The 21,618-nt window shown below is 36.3% G+C and overlaps 1 protein-coding gene across 3 annotated transcripts in view; it reads right to left on the bottom strand.

Moving 5' to 3' along the window:
- Positions 1–21,618, bottom strand: part of LOC118749167 (UDP-glucose 4-epimerase) — a 519,161-nt gene that overhangs the window by 72,475 nt on the left and 425,068 nt on the right. For all 3 annotated transcript variants that reach the window (XM_036483940.1, XM_036483938.1, XM_036483939.1), the window contains exon 3: positions 816–1,106. In XM_036483940.1, coding sequence (XP_036339833.1) covers positions 816–1,106 — 291 coding nt within the window. The remainder of the gene's footprint in view (positions 1–815; positions 1,107–21,618) is intronic.

Genomic DNA, 21,618 nt, shown 5'->3' with positions numbered 1-21,618 from the left:
GATATAGATATAGATATAGATATAGATATAGATATAGATATAGATATTTAATTTGCGAATCGATTCGAAGCTTAAAACAGATTCGGACATGAATATGACTTTAATTTATAGATCTCCTATACATATGTACACATACATAAGTACCTACATAAATACGTAAAAATTGATGTGACTTTTATTTTTGTTTTAATGTGTGTTTAATAGAACTAGCCGAAGGCCCCCTACGCAGAAATAATTTCTGCCTAGAAAGGTGTTGTGTTTGTTTGAATACGCAATGAGAGAAGAGCCTTTCTTTGAAAATATCACATGGCGAAAAATCAAAATTAAGCAGACTTCGCTACCAAGCCCTGTAATGCGCTGCGTCGGGTATTTGCTTGCATGCAAAGTCCTTCGTCTTTAAGTGACAGCTCTTGTGTTATGCATTGCATTGCAATAGCCTGATCCAATACTTTTCGTGTAAAATCCTGTAAAAATGTCAAACAGCAAAATTACTCTCTTAAGTGGGAATAAAAAGTGAGTAACAACTAAAAGTACGGGAACAAAAAAATCATTTTTCCAGTAAAAGCCTCAACCAGTGATCGCTTGACATTTTTTCAGGATTTTACCAGAAGAAAAAGTTCGGGTAAAATCTTGCAACTTCATTCTCTACACAACTCTCCAAAAACCGCTCTCATTTACAGGAATTTGGAGTACGGGATCATTTTTCCTGTAACTTCCTGCAAGTTCGTGTAAAAACATGTAAGTTCATGGAATACTGGATCAGAGCTAATGTAACCTTAGCCAGCGGCAGCTGTTTTCGCATTAGTTATTATTACCTTGTCTGATTTGCATAAATCCTTCAAGATTTCCTCCGTAAAATACTTAGTCTTCCCATAAGGACTAGTGCAGTTGCCGGTCGGATGTTCTTCAGTTACAGGCAAGAATTTAGGTTCTCCATACACTGTGGCACTGGAACTATATACAAATTTAAAAACATTGTTGTCAGCCATAGCTTCCAAAAGAACATTTGTGCCGGTCATGTTGTTATGGTAGTATTGAAGCGGTATGCGGCAAGATTCTCCGACTGCTTTAAGAGCAGCAAAATGAGCTACCATATCGATCTTGTGCTGAAATGAAATACATTTGTTAGGTATAAATTTTATAAAGGCATCCACATACTTATGCGATTCTTTCGCAACGAATCCGCACCGTTTTTGATGCTACAGACGTTACTGCTCTGAAAACGCAACTACGCACACATCTGTGCGATTTCATCGCGGCAAAAACTGTCAATTTATAGACAAACAAAAAGTATTTTTCAACAAAAATAAAATTCTTAACTTTTCTACATCAAATATGTTTTGTTTTCTAACGTTAAATTTTTAAAGGAAGAACTGTAAATGTTCGAATAAATCGATGTAGCAAAATCGTACAAGCGTGTGGTTCCTCATTTAAAACTATGGAACAGATTCGCACCGACAAAATCGCGTAGGTGTGTGGATACCTTAATGTTACGTATATGCATATGGGTTTACCCAGAGAATTATTTAAGGGGGTGCTGAATATAAATAAAAACAGTGATATGAACTACAGAATATAGCATTCGTTGGTGGTGTCCAAAGTAATCAAAGACACATACTTAATTTTACTTTTTCGAGCACTGTTTTCGCCACTGTCAAGGATTTTAAATATACCTACAAAACAAAAAAATTTAATACCTAAAAGTAGATTTGAACGCGAAGTCTGTTCTGCCTTTTCCATGTTGGATATGGAAGCAAAGCGAATGGGTCTAGTGGTAAACGAGGACAAGACGAAGTATCTCCTGTCATCAAACAAACAGTCAGCACATTCGCGCCTTGGCACCCACGTCACTGTTGAGAGTTACAATTTCGAGAAAGTAGAGAATTTAGTTTACTTGGGAACCAGCATTAACACCGATAATAATGTCAGCATTGAAATCCAACGCAGACTCACCCTTGCCAACAAGTGCTACTTTGGACTGAGTAGGCAATTCAGGAGTAAAATCCTCTCTCGACGTACGAAAACCATGCTCTATAAGTGACGGCGAGTACCGCAGACGATGGAACGATGAGCTGTATGAGCTTTACAACGAAATGGTCATAGTGCAGCGAATTAAAATACAGCGGCTCCGCTGCCTTGGCCATGTCGTTCGAATGGACACCGATGCTCCGGTTCTGAAAGTATTCAACCCGGAACCCGCTGGTGGTAGCAGAGAAAGAGGGAGGCCTCACTGCGATGGAAAGATCAGGTGGAGAAGTACTTGGCTTCACTTGGCGTTTCCAATTGGCGTCAGTTGACACAGAGGAGAAACGGTTGGCGTGCTTTGCTGAACTCAGCCAAAATCGCTTAGGCGGTTACAGCGCCAAAAAAGAAGAAGAAGAAGATTTGAACATATTCATTTGGTTTAGTTGGACCGTTTCCACCGTCATACAGTGTGTTATTTCCTTATTCTAGAAATTATTAATTAAATTATTTCATATCGCCAAATTTCAAAACAAAGTCAAAAATGTTTTTAGAAATGCCTGATAAATACGAAACAATGACAACTACAAAATTTAAATCAAAGTGTGGGGCCGAACTAGAATTGATTTGGAAGATTATCAGGCGCAATAATATTTAAACGTGTATATTAGAATCTGAATCTCAATGTTTAAGTTGTTGGTGTTATGTGATTTATGCAACAACTAGCTTATACCCGCGGGTTTCACCCCACGCTTTTATACAAATATGAAAAATAATTTAATGATGTTAGATTTTATTTCTGTGCCCATTTTGTTATAGCTCGTTATTTTTTAAGCGAGTTAAGGTATTTAGGCCGTTTAAAACTATGAAATTATAAAATCTCGTCAGCGCGCTAGACATACGAAAGTTTAACTTAAAATGGTTCCAGGTATACGACGCGTGAACGTGTAACCTTCTTGGAGGTGCCACGGCGGGTTCTAATATTTCCAACTCAAATTTAGTAACATGGCCTTGATAAAATACTACTTCTCATTACTGTAGCAAATGCCTCAAGAGAGCTTTAGATTATAAGGCCGAACACGGCTCTCCCTTTTCCATTTAATGAAATTTATTCTGTCAGTACGGCACTTAAAAATAAATCTCCATAACAAATTTAAAATACTTCGAGAGATTTTCTATCCTTCCAGAGATATGTATTAAGAAGCCTTTAGTATGTATGGGAGGCGAAATGCCTCCTTTTTTAATAACTCAAATTTTTTCCATGAGCAATTGACACATTTTTTATACACAACTCCATACCAAGTTCTAGTATTCTTCCACAAAAACTTCCAGGCATATGTGTCAAGAAAAAGTTAATTTGTAGTGGAAGTACCACGCCCCTTTTTCTTATAACCCTAATCTTCTTCCATGAATTTAGAATTGATTTTACATACCCCAGTACCAAGTCCCAGTGATCTACCAGGAACACCTCTAGAGATAAGCAGTACAAAACAGTAAATTTGTACGAGAGGAACCATGTCCCCTTTTTGAATAACGCAAATTTTACTCCATGAGTATGGAAATAATTTTGTATACACATCTCGGTGCCAAGTTCCAGTCCTCTGCAATAAACACCTCCAGAGATATGCAGCATAGAAAAATCAGTTTGTATGGGAGTTGCCACACCACCTTTTCCAATAACTCTCATTTTTCTCCATGAGTATGGTATTAGTTTCACATACATGCATACATATGTATTTGCTTTACCCCAAACATTTGAAGAGATATGCAATATGAAACTTTCAGTCAGTATGGGAGGTGCTACGCCTCTTTTCCAAAAACGTCCATTTTTCTCCATTTCACACAGTGTTGGCAAACTGTTAATCTGAATAACGATTAACAATTAACGATTAAAATGTTAATCGCGTTTGATGATTAAAATTAATTAGTCGTAATCAACTGTACGATTAATGATAACAGTTTTTTAATCGTTAATCGCTGGCTGCGATTCTGTTTAATTAATTTAAAACATTAATCGTTAATCCAATTAAATATAAAATCTGACTAATTTGTTTAGTTTGTCCGAGTTTGAAACCAAACACCAGTTATAGTAATTAGTTTGTGTTTTATGCTTATAAGAAGCACATAATATAAAAAAATAATTATTGTTATTAGTAATACATAAACTGGAAACTTTTACAAACCTAGTTTGTAAAGCGTTTGTTGGTATATATCTTAATTAAAATGCAAACCAAATTTCTTAGATTGATGAGCAAACCCGACTTAGCCATACCAGATTAACTAGCTTTGTGTTCACAGGGAAATTCCAGCATAACTTAATTAATCACCAAACCTACTTGATCAAATTAAGAGTTAATGATTAAAAATTAATTTTTTAATCGCGGTTACGATTAACTGTTTAGTCAGATTAAAATTAATCATGATTAACTGTAATCAGATTGCATTTAATTGAATTAACTAACTGATTAAAACATCAATCGATAAATGCCAACATTGATTTCACATACATATCACTATACCAAGTTCCAGTTCTCTCCCACAAATACTTCCAGAGATATGTATGTAATATGAAAATTCCAATTTGTATGGGAGGGGCCTTTAGTTATCGGACTTACTTTCAGTTTAAGACCATCCTTCCGAAATCCGTAGTAAGTGTACTAAATTTCCTTCTGATCGGAAAACCGGTTAAGGTAGTAGCCTATTTTTCAATCCAGGTCATAAACCATCTTTGAGCAAAATTTCATTTTCAAATAGGTGGCAATTCTTAACAAGTAGCCTACTTTCCAATCTAGGTCATAAGCTATCTGTGTGCAAACTTTCATGCAAATAAGTTCAGTAATTTACGCGTATTAATTTAATTAAACTTTTCTAATACGTGACAGCTCTTAAAATAGTAGCCTATTTCCCAACAAAGGTCATAAGCTATCTCTGTGCGAAATGTCAAGCAAATCTGTTCAGTCGTTTCCGCGTATTAATTTCATTAAAACTTTTTTAACAGGTGGCATTTCTTCCAAAGATTAGCCTATTTTCCACTGTAGGTCATAGCTATCTGCCTGCAAAATTTCATGCAAATCCATTCAGTCGTTTCCTCGTATTAATTTAATAAAACTTTTTTAACAGGTGGCAACTCTTAAGAAAAGTAGCCTATTTTCCAACCTAGGTCATAAGCTATCTGTGTGCAAATTTTCATGCAAATCCATTCAGTCGTTCCCGCATATTAAATAAATTAAACTTTTTTAACAGGTGGAAACTCTTAAAAAAAATAGCCTATTAACCAATCTGACCCTTAAGCTGTCTGTGTACAAAATTTCATGCAAATCCGTTCAGTCGTTTCCGCGTGATGATTTCCCAAACATCCAAACATACAAACTTTCACATTTACATATAATATTAGTAAGATTGCTAAAATACCCATTTTGGTCTTATTATTTTAGATATGTTCTTTTTAATTTTTTTATTGTTATAATATGTATTTTTTTATTGAATCTTTCTTTCGAAACTAACAATAAGTTTCCAAATTTTACAAACTACCATTAAATTTAAAATTTCTGCGGCAATGTGGTTCCTCAACCGTACTGAGTAAATGGTGCTTAGCCCTCTTATGTCCTCATGCACCATATTTACATTAAGATCTTTGTGGATACTAGTATTTTTTATGTAGCACGGTGCTCCGCATATGGCGCGTAAAATTTTCGACTGCAGTCTTTGAAGTCTGTTCAAAATGGATGTGCCCCAAAGCCCAATTCCATATGCCCAATATGGTTTAATCATTATATTAAATATCAGCATCTTATTTTCTAGATTTAATTTATATTTGTGTCCTATAACCCATTGAAGGCTTGCTTGTTTTAGTTTCGCTTGAGAAATTTTGTTTTCTATATGCTTTTTCCAGGTAAGTATTCTATCTAGTGTCATTCCAAGGTACTTGACACTATCTTTTTGTGGTATAGCCTTGCTGTTTATTCTTAGTGGTAGACAAGTCTCTTTCTTCAGAGTAATTGTTGTCTGAACACACTTGCTCTCGTTAACCTCTATCCTCCAAGAACCTAGCCATAGCTTTAACTGTTTCAAATATTCTTGGTTAGAGTTTCACCAGTTGGCAAATCACGAGTGTATATTACGTACAATATGGGTCCTAGAACACTGCCTTGAGGGACAGCTGCATATATAGGGTGACTTTTCGTTCAAAAGGAATTCTGCCTGACTCTGAAGTTTCTCCCCAGCAGAAAGCTTTCAAGAATTGCATGCGTATTTGTAGGGAGTGAAACCTTTAGTTTATATATAAGGACTTTGTCAAAAGCTTGAGAGATGTCTAAAAATACACCGGTGCAATATTGCTTCCCTTTGAAGGCTCTTCTATAAACAAGAAACAATTATATAAACTTGTTCTACAGTTCCATGTTTTTCACGAAAATCAAACGTATGTGGTGGTATTATTTGGTTACTTGTGAGAGAAGGCTGAATTTTTTTCGATAGAAGTTTTTCAAATATGGGCCGATATGAATTTACTACCGTCGGATCTTTGCCTGGCTTTGGCACCATAATTATTTCCGAAAGTTTCCATAAATCGGAGAGGTGCCCCAACTTAAGCATGTTATTAAAACTATGTAACAAAAAATGTACGGCAGTTTGTGGAAGCTCCTTTATCATTTCACCTGTAATCCTATCGTAACCAGGCGCTTTATTCTTCTGAATGTCATGAACAATGGTGATTATTAAATCTTTCTTTTTAAACAGAAGCAGATTTGTGGTAAGGCTACTGGGGGGTATTGAAATATTGGAAGGATGAGCGCCTTCATTGGGTCTAAAGACTTGTGAACGATGACAGATGAAAGCGTTTTCTTTATCATCATCATTCCTCGCCCAGCTTCCGTTCTGAGTACGTAATAATGCTTCTCAAAGAACGGGCCTTTTCGCATGCTTCAGTTTCGCCAGTCTGTTTCGAGGCAGACAAGGACTGGAGAATCGACTGCGTACTTCTTTCTTTTTCCGCCTGCAACAAAATACGTAATTATTTGTACACGCATTCAGCTCCCGTTTAAGCTTAGGAGAGCGAATTCTTTGCACTTCTCTTCTTAATTTGCGCTTTTAACTTATTAAGAACTGCGATGTTTAATAGAAGGATTTGGTGTTACAATTTCTGCGGCCTTAACTATTATATCAGTGAAATTTTCAGCTGCCCTGTAGATATCATTCTTTATACGAATAGGAATTTGCGGATCAATGTGCGAACTGACATACTTTTTGTATTTTGACCAGTTTGTATGCTTATTTATAAGATTTTTTGTTTTTCTTCAAAGTTAAGAAATATTGATAATGTTATGAGGCAGGGAGAATGATCTGAAGAGAGATTAAGTAATGCTTCTGTATTAACTTGGTGTCGCGCAATATCCTTTGTTTAACTCAGTGAGAGGGCAGGACCAGGATGAATGTATTTGCATAAAAATGTATTAAAGCAGAAATGTTTTGGGTAGTCGTCGGGGCCAATGATAACCATCAGTTACCACCTCTGCATGGTTGTAAGTCATACGGAGTCCCTACGGCTTGTAGAGCTGTGGCTTTGCCGCTTAAACTCTGTAAGAGTTTTTGGGGGTGTGCGTCAAGCGGGAGTGTTGAGCACCGGTTATGTATTCAAATTAGAAAATTGGCGCTGTGACCAATGGTAGCTCTTGTACCACCTCTGTATGTCGAAAGCCATACAGAGCCCCGTGAGATAACTCCGGAAGAGTTGTGATGCATCAAACAGGAGTATTGAGCATGATTTGGGGTGCCAGCAATTAACTACTTTAGTAGATTTTGTTCTGCGGAAGTTGAGAAGTGCATAAAAAAATGCATACTTAATGAAGAACGAGGGAATTATTGTTAAACACAAGTGCGTGTGTTTATTCGCTGCACTTGGTTTTGGGCGGGAGTGCAATACAAGTGCGTGTGTGTGTTCGATGTTCTTTGTTTATGCGGAAAATTTATAAGTGCGAAAACACCCTTTGTTACACCAAAGTCAATAAGATCGGGTATTTTTTGGGGGTCTGAAGGCCAATACGTTGGCTGACCAGTAGACAATACGTCAAATCCTCTGTTCTGGCTTACTTTATATAGATTTCTACCCTTTGGCATAATCAATCTAGACCCCCAGAATGTATGTTCGGCATTGTAGCTCCTGCTACAATAAACTTGCTGCAAAACTTTAGGAAAAAGTCATCAAATTGTTTTTTTCCGTTTTGTTATGACGAGGGAGGCAGTATATAACAGATACAGTAAGGCCGCCTAAGTGGTCATCAATATGTGTTGCAGTATTATGAATGAACTCATCACTTTGCGGTTCTAATTCATAGTGCGTTATTCTGTTACGAATGAGAATAGCTGTTCCACCTCGGGCTTTCCCTTGCGGATGCTTAGTATCATAGAATTTGTACCCATTAATTTGAAAATTATTAAATTGCGAAAGGTGGGTTTCAGATACAAGCAAAACGTCTAGATGAAATCGCTCTAGGAAAATTTCTAGTTCATTTTATGCTGAGATTATTCATGGTTTAGCTAAAATGGCTTGAAGTAATAGATTTTGATTTTTAATCAAATCTTGTTTCATGCTCTGCATTGCCATCATTTGGTGGATGGAGCCTGTGCTCGGTTGGTTGATGTCTTCGGGAAAATAAAGACTGACATCACCGCCATCCATGAAATGCAATGGACGGGGCAAGGCAAGGTAAACGTGGCCGATTTGGCTCATTGTCCGATTTGGCTCATATTCGTGGTATAAATATATTGGTGAAGGTAGGGGCAATATCTACTATTGCACAAAAAGAGCTGCAAGATGGCGCTGGAGTTATTGGTAAAAATCGTAAAGTGAAGTCAATCGGAGATACCAAGGATCAAAGTTAAATTACCACCGTTAATTCAATCCCCAGAACGATTGCGGTCCTTGATTTACGGCGACTAAACAGAAAAAAGACAATTCTTGATAAATGCCTAGAAATACAATAATAGGACTTCCAAAGTATTTCGTCTGAAATAAGTCTATGTATATTGGATTTCTGTGTACCAATGATTCTCCCCTATTTTGAAATTGCCACAAATTGTACTACACAAATTCAAGGACGATTCACCATCGGACCAGATAATTGTTGCCACAAGAACTTCTTCACGGACATAACGCTTTCATTAGTATGTTTAAGACGGCAATGGAGGATATGCCTTCTGACAACCACAAAACCAAACGTGAACGGGATTGTTAGTAAAAACGTTGGACCAACTGTTTAAATAAAAAATTAATTTTGGGCGGGACGAAGTTCGCAAGGACTTCTAGTAATAAATAACATAAAAACCGATTTGGTTTTTTTTTACTTGTAACTTTAATTCCAGTTTTGCTTAGATAGAAAACTTTAAAACCAAAGGTTTGTTTCTGCGGGAAAGCATTGGTGTTATGGAAGAGATAAAAAATAATACTCAAATGAAGGGTAGAAAATATTTTAAAACAATTAAATTCAGTCTTGAAAAGAAACTAAAGATCTTAGTGTAATATAATCCGCATTATTTTTAATAATAGGAAAAAGTGACAACTAAATCGATGCATTAACACTACTGGAAATATGAAAATTTCGAACTCCGTCCAATCCTAGTAATAAACTGAATAAAAAACAAAGCATCAAACTGTACTTAGATTTTTGGTTGTTTTTCGAGCATATTTGGAAGCATATTTACTAATGTTTTAATGTTTATCTAAGCGTTTAAATTTGGCTTTTCCCTGCTTATTTTCTTCGGTCCTGCTCATCACACATCACTTCAACTGAAACACCACTTTGTAGGTTTTCCAGAATACTGGTTAATCAAAGAAATGTAAAAAGTTCAAATTTTGTGTGCGTTACATGCATAAACATAGAAAGTTTGTTGGTATTGAGATAAAATGGGTAAAAGGTTACAATGTTTTGTTTTAGAGACTTGCATTAATCAAGGAATTGCACGTATTGAGGGTTGCGGCTACCGTGTACGCACTGTATATATTTTTCATCGGATAAACAGAAATTAAGTTACGAACAATTATAAGTCTCATACTACGAAAAACGCATTTGTATACCTTAAGTCTAGATTGAATACCCCCTTCAAAATTCTAAGTATGCATATTTTTTGTGCTTCAATAGATCTATTTATAACTTTATCAGTCACACAGAGTTATTATCCCGACGAAATCCTTGACGGTGGTACCGGGTGGTACATGACGGTAGGGGGTTTAGTTTGGGTTAAAGTCTCACACTGACGGGGTTAGGCTTTCGATGCTTCCTCCTCGTAAAAAAACATGTGCAGTAAAAGTTAATTATTTAAATCGACGAATAGTTTTATATCAACTTTTGTGAACTTCTATTTATGTGTTTTTGTGTAACATATTTACCTCTGTTGGTTACAATAATTTTAAGTTATAATAAACAATTTTTTAGTAATAATTATTTTATATTTTGTTTATTTAATAGAGCGCTCCCCCGCCCCCCCCTAAATTTCATTCCGGCTACGCCCATGAATAAGGGTAAAGTTTTTTTGTGGTATGCAATTAGAATAGCAATTGATTTACAAGTATTTCCCATATATTAGGTTTGTATTCGTTTATAATTTTATCTACCGTTTCAGCAATCAGTAGTACATGCAATAGTAAATAATTATATGTTCATAAGGAGTTATTCGGCTTCTGATTGCTGCAATGTCATAAATTCTCAACAAAAATGTACACTAACAACTTAAATATTTAGAAGCAATTTTCATACTAGAACCCGTTTTATTGTTTTTCCATTTCATATCATGGGCCATAATATCCCATGGGATTGAACTAACTGAAGAAGAGTACGGAAAGATAACGGTAAAGAATTTTCCTGGCTTGAAAGGTAGCTAAATAACTGCTAAAGTAAGCAGACATCAGAATATGATAAGAAATTACCTTAAAAACTCTGTAGACTATGGAAATCATGGGCTTAGCGGTCCTATGCAAACCTCAAATAGTAATCCAAACGGTACATCCAAAGTCTAGCTACTAGGGACAACATGATTTGGTGAAAAATTTATATGTCGTTAAATCTATCTGTCACAAGAAACAGTTTGCAGCAACTAACAAATACGGACTTGGTACCTAGGCTAAATAAATAAATCGCTAAGCCACAGCTCAATCTATTGCACAAAAATACGCTTTTGGCATTTAACCAAAAATATAAATTTTGTAGAAAGAATTCATGAAAAAATTGCAATATAGTTGATGCAGACGCCTACCATAAATACTGCAGACTCATTTTATTTCCATGGCAAAACTTCCTTTGGCGAAACGAAACTCTTGTGCACCTATAGCTTTGGAAAATATATAAAATCTTTTTACTTTGAGAAAAATGAAATCCAGAAGTAATCGCATGTAACCGTATACCACAAAAAACTTGACCCTTGTTTAATACAGAGAAATAGAGGAAAAATATTATGCACGTATAATTCTTTTACTAAGGTATTATCGCCTTTGATATACAAAAACTATTTTCTTATTTTTCATTAAACTACTTTGCCATTTTTCTTGAGCGTTGCAGACTAATTTAAGAAGTTTTCATAGAAGATTTTTTTCAAAGTTCGGAAACATCATTTTACAAGAATTTTTTGGTTTTCTTGGGAATTGTAGACTAGCTTTACAAAATAAAGTCATTCCTTCAATAAAAATCGAAAACGATAATTTTAGTTTTTCTCTAAATTTATACTTAGAAACGTAAAGTTTGGTGGCAGCACCTCTTTCGGCAAGAGGAAAAATTTTGGAATGTGCCCCAACCATAACTCCGAAAAATCTCTTTGGACCGCTCTAATGTACATACATACAATAATCATTTTGTAACGAAAAAACAAAATCGTTACTTTTTTCAAGGAAAATTTGTTATTCTCACAACCGTTCGTACATTCGTTAACTTTACCCCATGAGATTCGCTTTTACACCACTGTAGCTCAAATTGCTCTGCGCTCACCAACACAATCTCACTTTCAGTTTTACCGACCACAGCTTTAGATGTACCACAGAATAGCTCGGGACCATGCAAGCTCATTAGGTATCCACGCTTTGCGAGACAGTCAGCCTTTTCGTTGCCGTCAAACCCTTCATGTCCCGGAACCCGCCCCTGCGTTATGCTATGGTGGGCTCCCAGGTGGTTCAAGAGTTCACAAGCTTTGATGCCGTTTTAAAAGAGTCTTATACGGTAGACAGATGGAGGGGCTTATTGTCATTAGCAGCATTTATTTGTTAACTCATAAATGCGCATTGGCTCGATGGAAATGCTCGAAACAAATGAGCATTTGTACTGGATTTTCCAATTTGCATATCCCAACACTGTCCAATTTTGGCATATGTTTTCTAGCATATTTATATGTATGTAAGTTACTTTAAAGAATTTTTTAAAAATATATGAAACATATTAATAAAATGAATTATAACTAATTTCAGATGCCCAGCGACAAAAAACGCAGTACTTGGAGCACCAGCGACGCGAAAGTGCTATTGGATTTATGGGCGGAAGCGAGCGGATAACTTTCGACGGGCGAAGCGCAATCTGCATATACATATATACAGAATACAGATATATCGACACAGATGGCGTCAAAATTTACTGCAAAGGAGGTCCACATAAAAAGCAGAAACATGACCCAAAGATATAGGTAAGTGATTTTCCATTTAACCATTCTGAACACTAATTGTAAATGTAGGTAAAATTGCAGAGAAGAAAAGAAAAAGATAGGAGTCCCTTGCTGTGGAAACAGAAAAAGTTTTTATGAATTTGAAACTTATAAATGTGGAATGTGTGAGTAATATACGCTAGAATTTTATAAAAGGTTGATAAACATTAAAAAATGCAAATACAACCAAAATTTATCAAAACGCCGCACACCCATTTATTTAAAATAGAAGTCTTTTTACTTAGGAAACCTCGTAGCAATGGCATTCCTTATAGCCGCTGCTGTTAGGTAATTTTCACCAACTCTTGTTGTGTGATTAGGTTGATTCCTTGCTGATCCGTATTCAGCTGCGTCCTTCAGCCAGACGGAAGAAACTTCATCGTTCTCAATTAAAAACAAAAAATTTGTAAAATACAGCAGGCCTTTAGTTAAAGAGCTGTTCAGCAGCTGGTTGGTTAGCTACATATGGATACGGATTCATCATGTGGCCCGATAACCGAAAGGCTGAATCGCCCATAAGTAGCACAGGTATGTTAACTCCGCCAATGAGCTCGCTATTTTGTACGAAAATGTCTGCGCTTTCATGAAATTGTTTTAATGAACTTTTTTCAAATATGTAAGGGTCATTATTTCTTCCAGTGGATCCAATGTTAATATACGTAAATTTTGACCTGTAAGTCCAAATAATTTAAAAATATATAAATGCATGCAATACAATGCGGCCATAAATTTACCTGTGATCACAGCTTGCCAATAAAACCACGGAATACCATCCTTTGTAATTGTAGTAATCTACGGTATCCTCCTTTCGTGACAGCCATCTACAGCCCCAAAGCATTGCGGAAACCCTAGGACTGTGAAACCGTCTACCATTCTTTTGATTTCTTGTTGATTTGGGGGGTATGTATAAATGCAATCCGCAAAATTATCGCAAACTGAGTGGCGAAAATTCAGAACAATTTCACCAGCAGTACTTCGGCCAACACCAAATACACTACAAACAGTTCTATACTCTGCTGCAGAACCCTATGAGAAAAGTGCGATAACCACCCTCTCTTCGAGTGGAATACAACGCCTAATGTTGCTTTTGAAGACATGAGCTACTGTCTTTTGCGCTCGTATTTCCCTTGGGGAAGTTTTCGTTCAGAGGCATTACTGGCAAGCGACAACAGACAGCTCAGGTGTTAACTTTCTGAGGCAGCATGCTTACTCGCTCATCAGCCGCCAAAGCAAACGCATCAGAAACAAATAAACTCCCATCACGCTTGCAAACCCACATACATACATATATCTAATTATAATAACTTCGCGTACTATACTATAATACCCGAAACCTAAACATAGTCCTTCGGCGCCATTCAAACGAGCCGGCACCGAATCAATTTTCATATTAAATCAATGCTTTGGCGGCCGAAAAGTTTCTTTTCTCATTCCGTGCGATTATTAAAGAAACTTGCGTATGTGCAGTGCCATAATCAGTGCTTAAGAACAACATAATAAAAAAAACACAATATTCCCAATTACTCAAACAACGCAAAATAAAAGTGAGAGGAAATCAAAAACAAATGCCAAAATCTATACTGGAAATATATTTGGAGCACCTAATTTACAACAAAATATAAACGAAGTCGCCTACAAAAAAAAAAAACAATAGCACGAATAAACCTAATCTAATAAAGAAATAGCTGGACAGCGGATCAGCAGCAGAGAGATCGCTTAACAACATCGATACCAACAAGCAGAGGGAGCACCAAACAACAAGACGATAAGTACCCACACCCCTATATATACTCATATATAAGCTTATCAAATGTATATGCATGTACATACGTACATATCTATAGAAAAACAAGTCCCATTTCACTCATTAGATGTCCGAGCTAACATTCCAAGCCGGTCATTAACCTCAACAGCTGTATCTCCAGCAACGTGTGTCATCCCTTTGGTCCACATATAACGCAGTTTTAAGTTATATGTAATAACATAACTTTGGCCTGCTCCAGTAAATACGCTTTGAAACAGTCATCCAGCTCTTTTTTGTTTATTTGGATCTCATATTCTTCTGCTATCCCATCATAATCCAGTTCAATAACTATCAACTGCACTCTCTATGCAGTTGCTAATTTCAACCCCACATTCGTACATATTTATACATGCATAAACACATGTATATAGAATATTTCTTTTGCGCTCAATTGCAGTCATTTTTTTTGTTTATGCCATTTCCTTTTCGTGCGATTACCTCAATCTCTCACGATCATACGCAACGCATATGCATATACCTACATATATTCGGCATATCTTACTTCTTACTAATATCATAAATGTGAAAGTTTTTATGTTTGGATGTTTGGGAAATCATCACGCGGAAACGACTCAACGGATTTGCATGAAATTTTGTACGCAGATAGCTCATGGGCCAGATTGGTTAATAGGCTATTTTTTTTAGAGTTGCCACCTGTTAAAAAAGTTTAATTTATTTAATATGCGGGAACGACTGAATGGATTTGCATGAAAATTTGCACACTTATGATCTACAGTGGAAAATAGGCTACTTTTCTTAAGAGTTGCCACCTGTTAAAAAAGTTTCATTAAATTAATACGCGGAAACGACTGAATGGATTTGCATGAAATTTTGCAAGCCGATAGCTTATGACCTACAGTAGAAAATAGGCTAATTTTTTGCAAGAGTTGCCACCTGTTAAAAAAAGTTTAAATAAATTAATACGCGGACACGACTAAACGGATTTGCATGAAATTTTGCACACAGATATATTATGACTTAGGTTAGAAAGTAGGCTACTTTTTTTAAGAGTTGCCCCCTGTTAGAAATGTATAATTTAATTAATACGCGGAAACGAGTGAACTGATTTGCATGGATAGCTTATGAGCTAGGTTGAAAAATAGGCTACTTTTTTTAAGAGTTACCACCTGCTAAAAAAGTTTAATTAGATTAATACGCGGAAACGACTGAACAGATTTGCGTTACATTTCGCACAGAGATAGCTTATGACCTATGTTGGAAAATAGGCTACTATTTTAAGAGTTATCACGTATTAGGAAAGTATAATTAAATTAATACGCGTAAATTACTGAACGGATTTGTATGAAAGTTTGCACACAGATAGCTTATGACCTAGACTGGAATATAGGCTGCTTTTTTAAGAATTGCCACCTGTTTGAAAATGAAATTTTGCTCAAAGATGGTTTATGACCTGGATTGAAAAACAGTCTACTTCCTTAACCGGTTTTCCGATCGGAACGAAATTTAGTACACTTACTACGGATTTCGGAAGGATGGTCTTAGACTGAAAGTAAGTCCGATAACTCAAGGCCCCTCCCATACAAATTGGAATTTTCATATTACATACATATCTCTGGAAGTATTTGTGGGAGAGTTCACTTGGTATAGTGATATCTATGTGAAATGTTTAATGTTAGATCTTATTTCTGTGCCCATTTCGTTATAGCTCGTTATTTTTTAAGCGAGTTAAGGTATTTAGGCCGTTTAAAACTATGAAATTATAAAATCTCGTCTGCGCGCTAGGCATACGAAAGATATCAATCCCTCTAAGTTTACCTTAAAATGGTTCCAGGTATACGACGCGTAAACATGTAACCTTCTTGGAAGTGCCACGGCGTGTTCTAATATTTCCAACTCAAATTTAGTAACCTGGCCTTGATAAAATACCACTTCTCATTACTATAGCAAATGCCTCAAGAGAGCTTTAGATTGTAAGGCCGAACCCGGCTCTCCCTTTTCCATTTAATGAAATTTATTCTGTCAGTACGGCACCTATAAAATAAATCTCCATAACAAATTTAAAATACTTTGAGGGATTTTCTACTCTTACAGAGATATGTATTAAGAAGTTTTTAGTATGTATGGGAGGCGACATGCCTCCTTTTTTAATAACTCGAATTTTTTCCATAAGCAATTGATACATTTTGCATACACAACTCCATACCAAGTTCCAGTATTCTTCCACAAACACTTCCAGGGATATGTGGCAAGAAAAAGTAAATTTGTACTGGAATCGAAACGCCCCTTTTTCATGTAGCCCTAATCTTCTTCCATGAATTTAGAATTAATTTTACATACCCAATACCAAGTCCCAGTACTCTACCATGAACACCTCTAGAGATAAGCAGTACAAAACATGAGTATGGAATTAATTTGGTATGCACATCTCGGTGCCAAGTTCCAGTCCTCTGCAATAAACACCTCCAGAGATATGCAGCATAGAAAAATCAATTTGCATGGGACTTGCCACACCACCTTTTCCAATAACTCTCATTTTTCTCCACGAGTATGGTATTAGTTTCACATACATACATACATAAGTATTTCCATACCAAGCTTGAGTGCTATACCCCAAAGATTTGAAGAGATATGCAATATGAAACTTTCAGTCAGGTCAGGTGCTACGCCTCTTTTCCAAAAACGTCCATTTTTCTCCGTGAATATGAACATGATTTCACACAGAGTTGGCAAACTGTTAATCTGATTAACGATTAAAAATTACCTATTAAAATGTTAATCGCATTTGACGATTAAAATTAATTAGTCGTAATCAACTGTATGATTAATGATAACATTTTTTTAATCGTTAATCGTTGGCTGCGATTACGTTTAATTAATTTAAAACATTGATCGTTAATCCAATTAAAAATAAAATCTGATTAATTTGTCTAGTTTTTCCGAGTTTGAAACCAAACACCAGTTATAGTAATTATTTTGTGTTTAACGCTTATAAAAAGCACATAATATAAAAAAATTATAATTATTGTTGTTAGTGATACATAAACTGGGAACTTTTACAAACCTAGTTTGTAAAACGTTTGTTGGTATATATCTTAATGAAAATGCACACCAAATTGCTTAGATTGATGAGGAAGCCCGACTTAGCCATACCGGATTAACTTGCTTTGTGTGCACAGGGAAATTCCAGCATAACTTAATTAATCACCAAACCTACTTGATCAAATTAAGAGTTAATGATTAAAAATAAATTTTTTAATCGCGATTACGATTAACTGCTTAGACAGACTAAAATTAATCATGATTAGCTGTAATCAGATTGAATTTAATCGAATTAACTAACTGATTAAAACATCAATGGATTAATGCCATCATTGATTTCATATACATATCGCTATGCAAGGTTTCAGTTTTCTCCCACAAATACTTCCAGAGATATGTATGTAATATGAAAATACCAATTTGTATGGGAGGGGCCTTGAGTTATCGGACTCACTTTCAGTCTAAGACCATTCTTCCGAAATCCGTAGTAAGTGTACTAAATTTCGTTCTGATCGGAAAACCGGTTAAGGAAGTAGCCTATTTTTCAATCCAGGTCATAAACCATCTTTGAGCAAAATTTCATTTTCAAACAGGTGGCAATTCTTAAAAAAGTAGCCTATTTTCCAGTCTAGGTCATGAGCTATCTGTGTGCAAACTTTCATGCAAATCAGTTCAGTCATTTACGCGTAAATTTAATTAAACTGTTCTAATACGTGATAACTCTTAAAATAGTAGCCCAGGTCATAGGACAGTCATAAGCTATCTCTGTGCGAAATGTCATGCAAATCTGCTCAGTCGTTTCCGCGTATTAATTTAATTAAAACTTTTTTAACAGGTGACAACTCTTCCAAAAAATTAGCCTATTTTCCACTGTAGGTCATAAGCTATCTGCTTGCAAACTTTCATGCAAATCCGTTCAAACTTTTCCGCGTATTAATATAGTTCACCTTTTTTAGCAGGTGGTAACTCTTAAAAAAAAGTAGCCTATTTTTCAACCCAGCTCATAAGCTATCTGTGTGAACACTTCCATGCAAATCAGTTCACTCATTTCCGCGTATTAATTACATTCAACATTTCTAACAGGTGGCAACTCTTAAAAAAGTAGCCTACTTTCTAATCTAGGTCATAAGCTATCTGTATTAATTTAATTAAACTTTTTTAACAGGTGGCATCTGTTCCAAAAAATTAGCCTATTATCCACTGTAGGTCATAAGCTTTCTGCTTGCAAAATTTCATGCAAATCCATTCAGTCATTTCCGCGTATTAATTTAATGAAACTTTTTTAACTCTTAAGAAAAGTAGCCTATTTTCCAATCTAGGTCATAAGCTATCTGTGTGCAAATTTTCATGGAAATCCATTCAGTCGTTCCCGCATATTAAATATATTAAACTTTTTTAACAGGTGGCAACTCTTAAAAAATTTTAAAATTTTTTATTAACCAATCTGGCCCATTAGCTATCCGCCTACCGAATTTCATGTAAATCCGTTCAGTCGTTTCCGCGTGATGATTTCCCAAACATCCAAACATACAAACTTTCACATTTATAATATTATATATATATATATATATATATATATATTATAGTAAGTTATAAGCTTATCAAATGTATATGCATGTACATACGTACATATCTATAGAAAACAAATCCCATTACACTCATTAGATGTCCGAGCTAACATTCCAAGCCGGTCATTAACCCCAACAGCTGTGTCTCCAGCAACGTGTGTCATCCCTTTGGTCCACATATAACGCAGTTTTATAAATACATATTATAAGTAAGTAAGTTATATGTAATAACATAACTTTGGCCTGCTCCAGTAAATACGCTTTGAGACAGTCATCCCGCTCTTTTTTGTTTATTTGGATATCATATTCTTCTGCTATCCCATCATAATCCAGTTCAATAACTATCAACTGCACTCTCTATGCAGTAGCTAATTTCAACCCCACATTCGTACATATTTATACATGCATAAACATATGTATATAGAATATTTCTTTTGCGCTCAATTGCAGTCATTTTTTTTGTTTATGCCGTTTCCTTTTCGTGCGATTACCTCAATCTCTCACGATCATACGCAACGCATATGCATATACCTACATATATTCGGCATATACATACATAAATAACCACCTACCCTCTCGCCATCCCATTGCGGCATAATTTACGTTTGACTTATTACACCAAATTTGTAAGCGTACAAATAGACATACGCACATACACACAAGAGCTCAACAGTGTGTTCAAAAAAACTATCGGACAAATTAGTACCAAATACACGAAAAAAGGCAATAATATTATAAATCAACATTTATTATTAAAAAATAAATGAAAAAGCTCCGCAATTAAAAAAAAAAACATATATCTTTCACAAAAAATCGTAACAAGTAAAAAAAATTAAGCTTTGCGTTGTCAAATTTTGATTAGCTTATTGAACCACAGATATTTGGTAACCCCCATTAGAAGGTATAACTCCTACATTGGGACCCAAAGAAGATACTCCCCACTCCACAGATTATTTTTACAGGGACTTTATTTTTGAGAGCAACAGATTTGAAAAATTTTGCTCTAGCTGGTCACTATCTTCCGTTGCAAGAATGATAGAATACTGTATTCTCTCAATCGTGCTCCTGTTGTAAATCTCACTGAATCTCGCATAAGAGTCAAAATCGATCTCCTTGACAAAAATTGGGATAGTCCTTTCGCTTCCTTTCGCGCAGTTTTCATCTCAAGTGACTATACAGAAGTCAGCAGCTCTGTATCAGCGAATGCACTGATAGCCACGATAACTGCAAAGCTGAAATGCTGGAAGCGTTGGAACTTATGAGGGCTAATCCCAACACTCAGCGAAGTCACAACTCTACCCAGAACGTTACAAACCCTTCATACACCCATGAAGTCTCCAGGGTGCCTCCGTTCACAATTCCGTTTAACTCCAAACATAGTGGACAGATGCATAAATTACAGTCCACTGCCCAGATGTCGATCCCCAAAGACATCACTCAATACCCAATACCCCTAACCATATCAGACGTTATTCGTGCCATTCTCAAAAATAAATTACCGTCTCAAAGCCACCGAGAAAAAACCAACCCCGTTCCAGCTCACAGTAAACAGGCTTCAATCACGCGAATAAATTTTGCTCTAAAGAAACAGCTCAAAATAATGACCATCCCATACATCCATCGTAGATTTCAGCGAGAGAATTCCCTAAAGCATGCTCACTATTACGATCAGAAAACATTAGTCGTTGGAATAAGTATAGTTTTCTTACCATACTCTTATGGGAGCACTAGGACTGCTAGGCGGTTGGTAAGGCATTTCGCCCCCAAGTTGTTTACAATAATCACACCCGATTCCTCATCTCAACAATGGAAGCTTCATGCCACTCTGCAAGAAGTTTTCGAACCTGTTTCGATCGTTTTACGCATCGCGGCTCCTACAACCTACACTCAGAAGACATTCTCGTTGATATCACGTCTCCATAAATATAAATTATATTTTGCATGTTTCTCTGTGTATGATCGATGTAATTTGTATAAACGACAGCTGCCGAAAAACCAAACTACGTATCATCACCAACGCCAACACTATTTCCCACTTCGCCGAAGACGGCGCATACGGATATTCGCGCGCAGAACTACATACATATATGCACATGCACCAAATAACTCGAGTTTGGAAATCTGTAGAGAACGCGACTTAGATCCCTTTAAGAGGAGCTCAAAACTATCTCGCTCCCCTGTGACAACCCCAACGTGCGGAGCTCCCCCAGTGGATGGGTTCCATAACTCTAACGAAGCGGGTCTGCCCGCAAAGCAACCAAAGGTTTTAGAAAACTTAGGAGTGGGAACCACATTTGAAAGGCTAGGGGCGCACATTAAATGTCTTGCGTCGATGCTAAAGGAAAAAGACGGCAAACGGCGTACTATCCACCAAGCGATGGGAGACGTTATCGAGAATATAGATATAGAGGCCGGCTATACGAAAAGTCTGCTGCAGAAAAATTCAAGTGCAAAGATAACGAGGCAGTCTGTGTTATTGGAAGCACACAAACGTCGCCATGGCCAAGAGCAAAGCCTCGCTCCGTTCGGAGAAAAGCGGCTACTGAAGCTGTCGGCTCCCCGACGAATAAACGCGGAAGGAACGGAGAAAGTCAACAGGGATGTCCACAA

The sequence above is a fragment of the Rhagoletis pomonella genome, unplaced genomic scaffold (assembly GCF_013731165.1).
Source record: "Rhagoletis pomonella isolate Grant_MI unplaced genomic scaffold, Rhpom_1.0 Rhpom_scaffold_00014, whole genome shotgun sequence".
Classification (NCBI taxonomy): Eukaryota; Metazoa; Arthropoda; class Insecta; order Diptera; family Tephritidae; genus Rhagoletis; species Rhagoletis pomonella.
The sequence above is the reverse complement of the archived record's forward strand: the minus strand, read 5'-3'. Positions and strand labels throughout refer to the sequence as shown.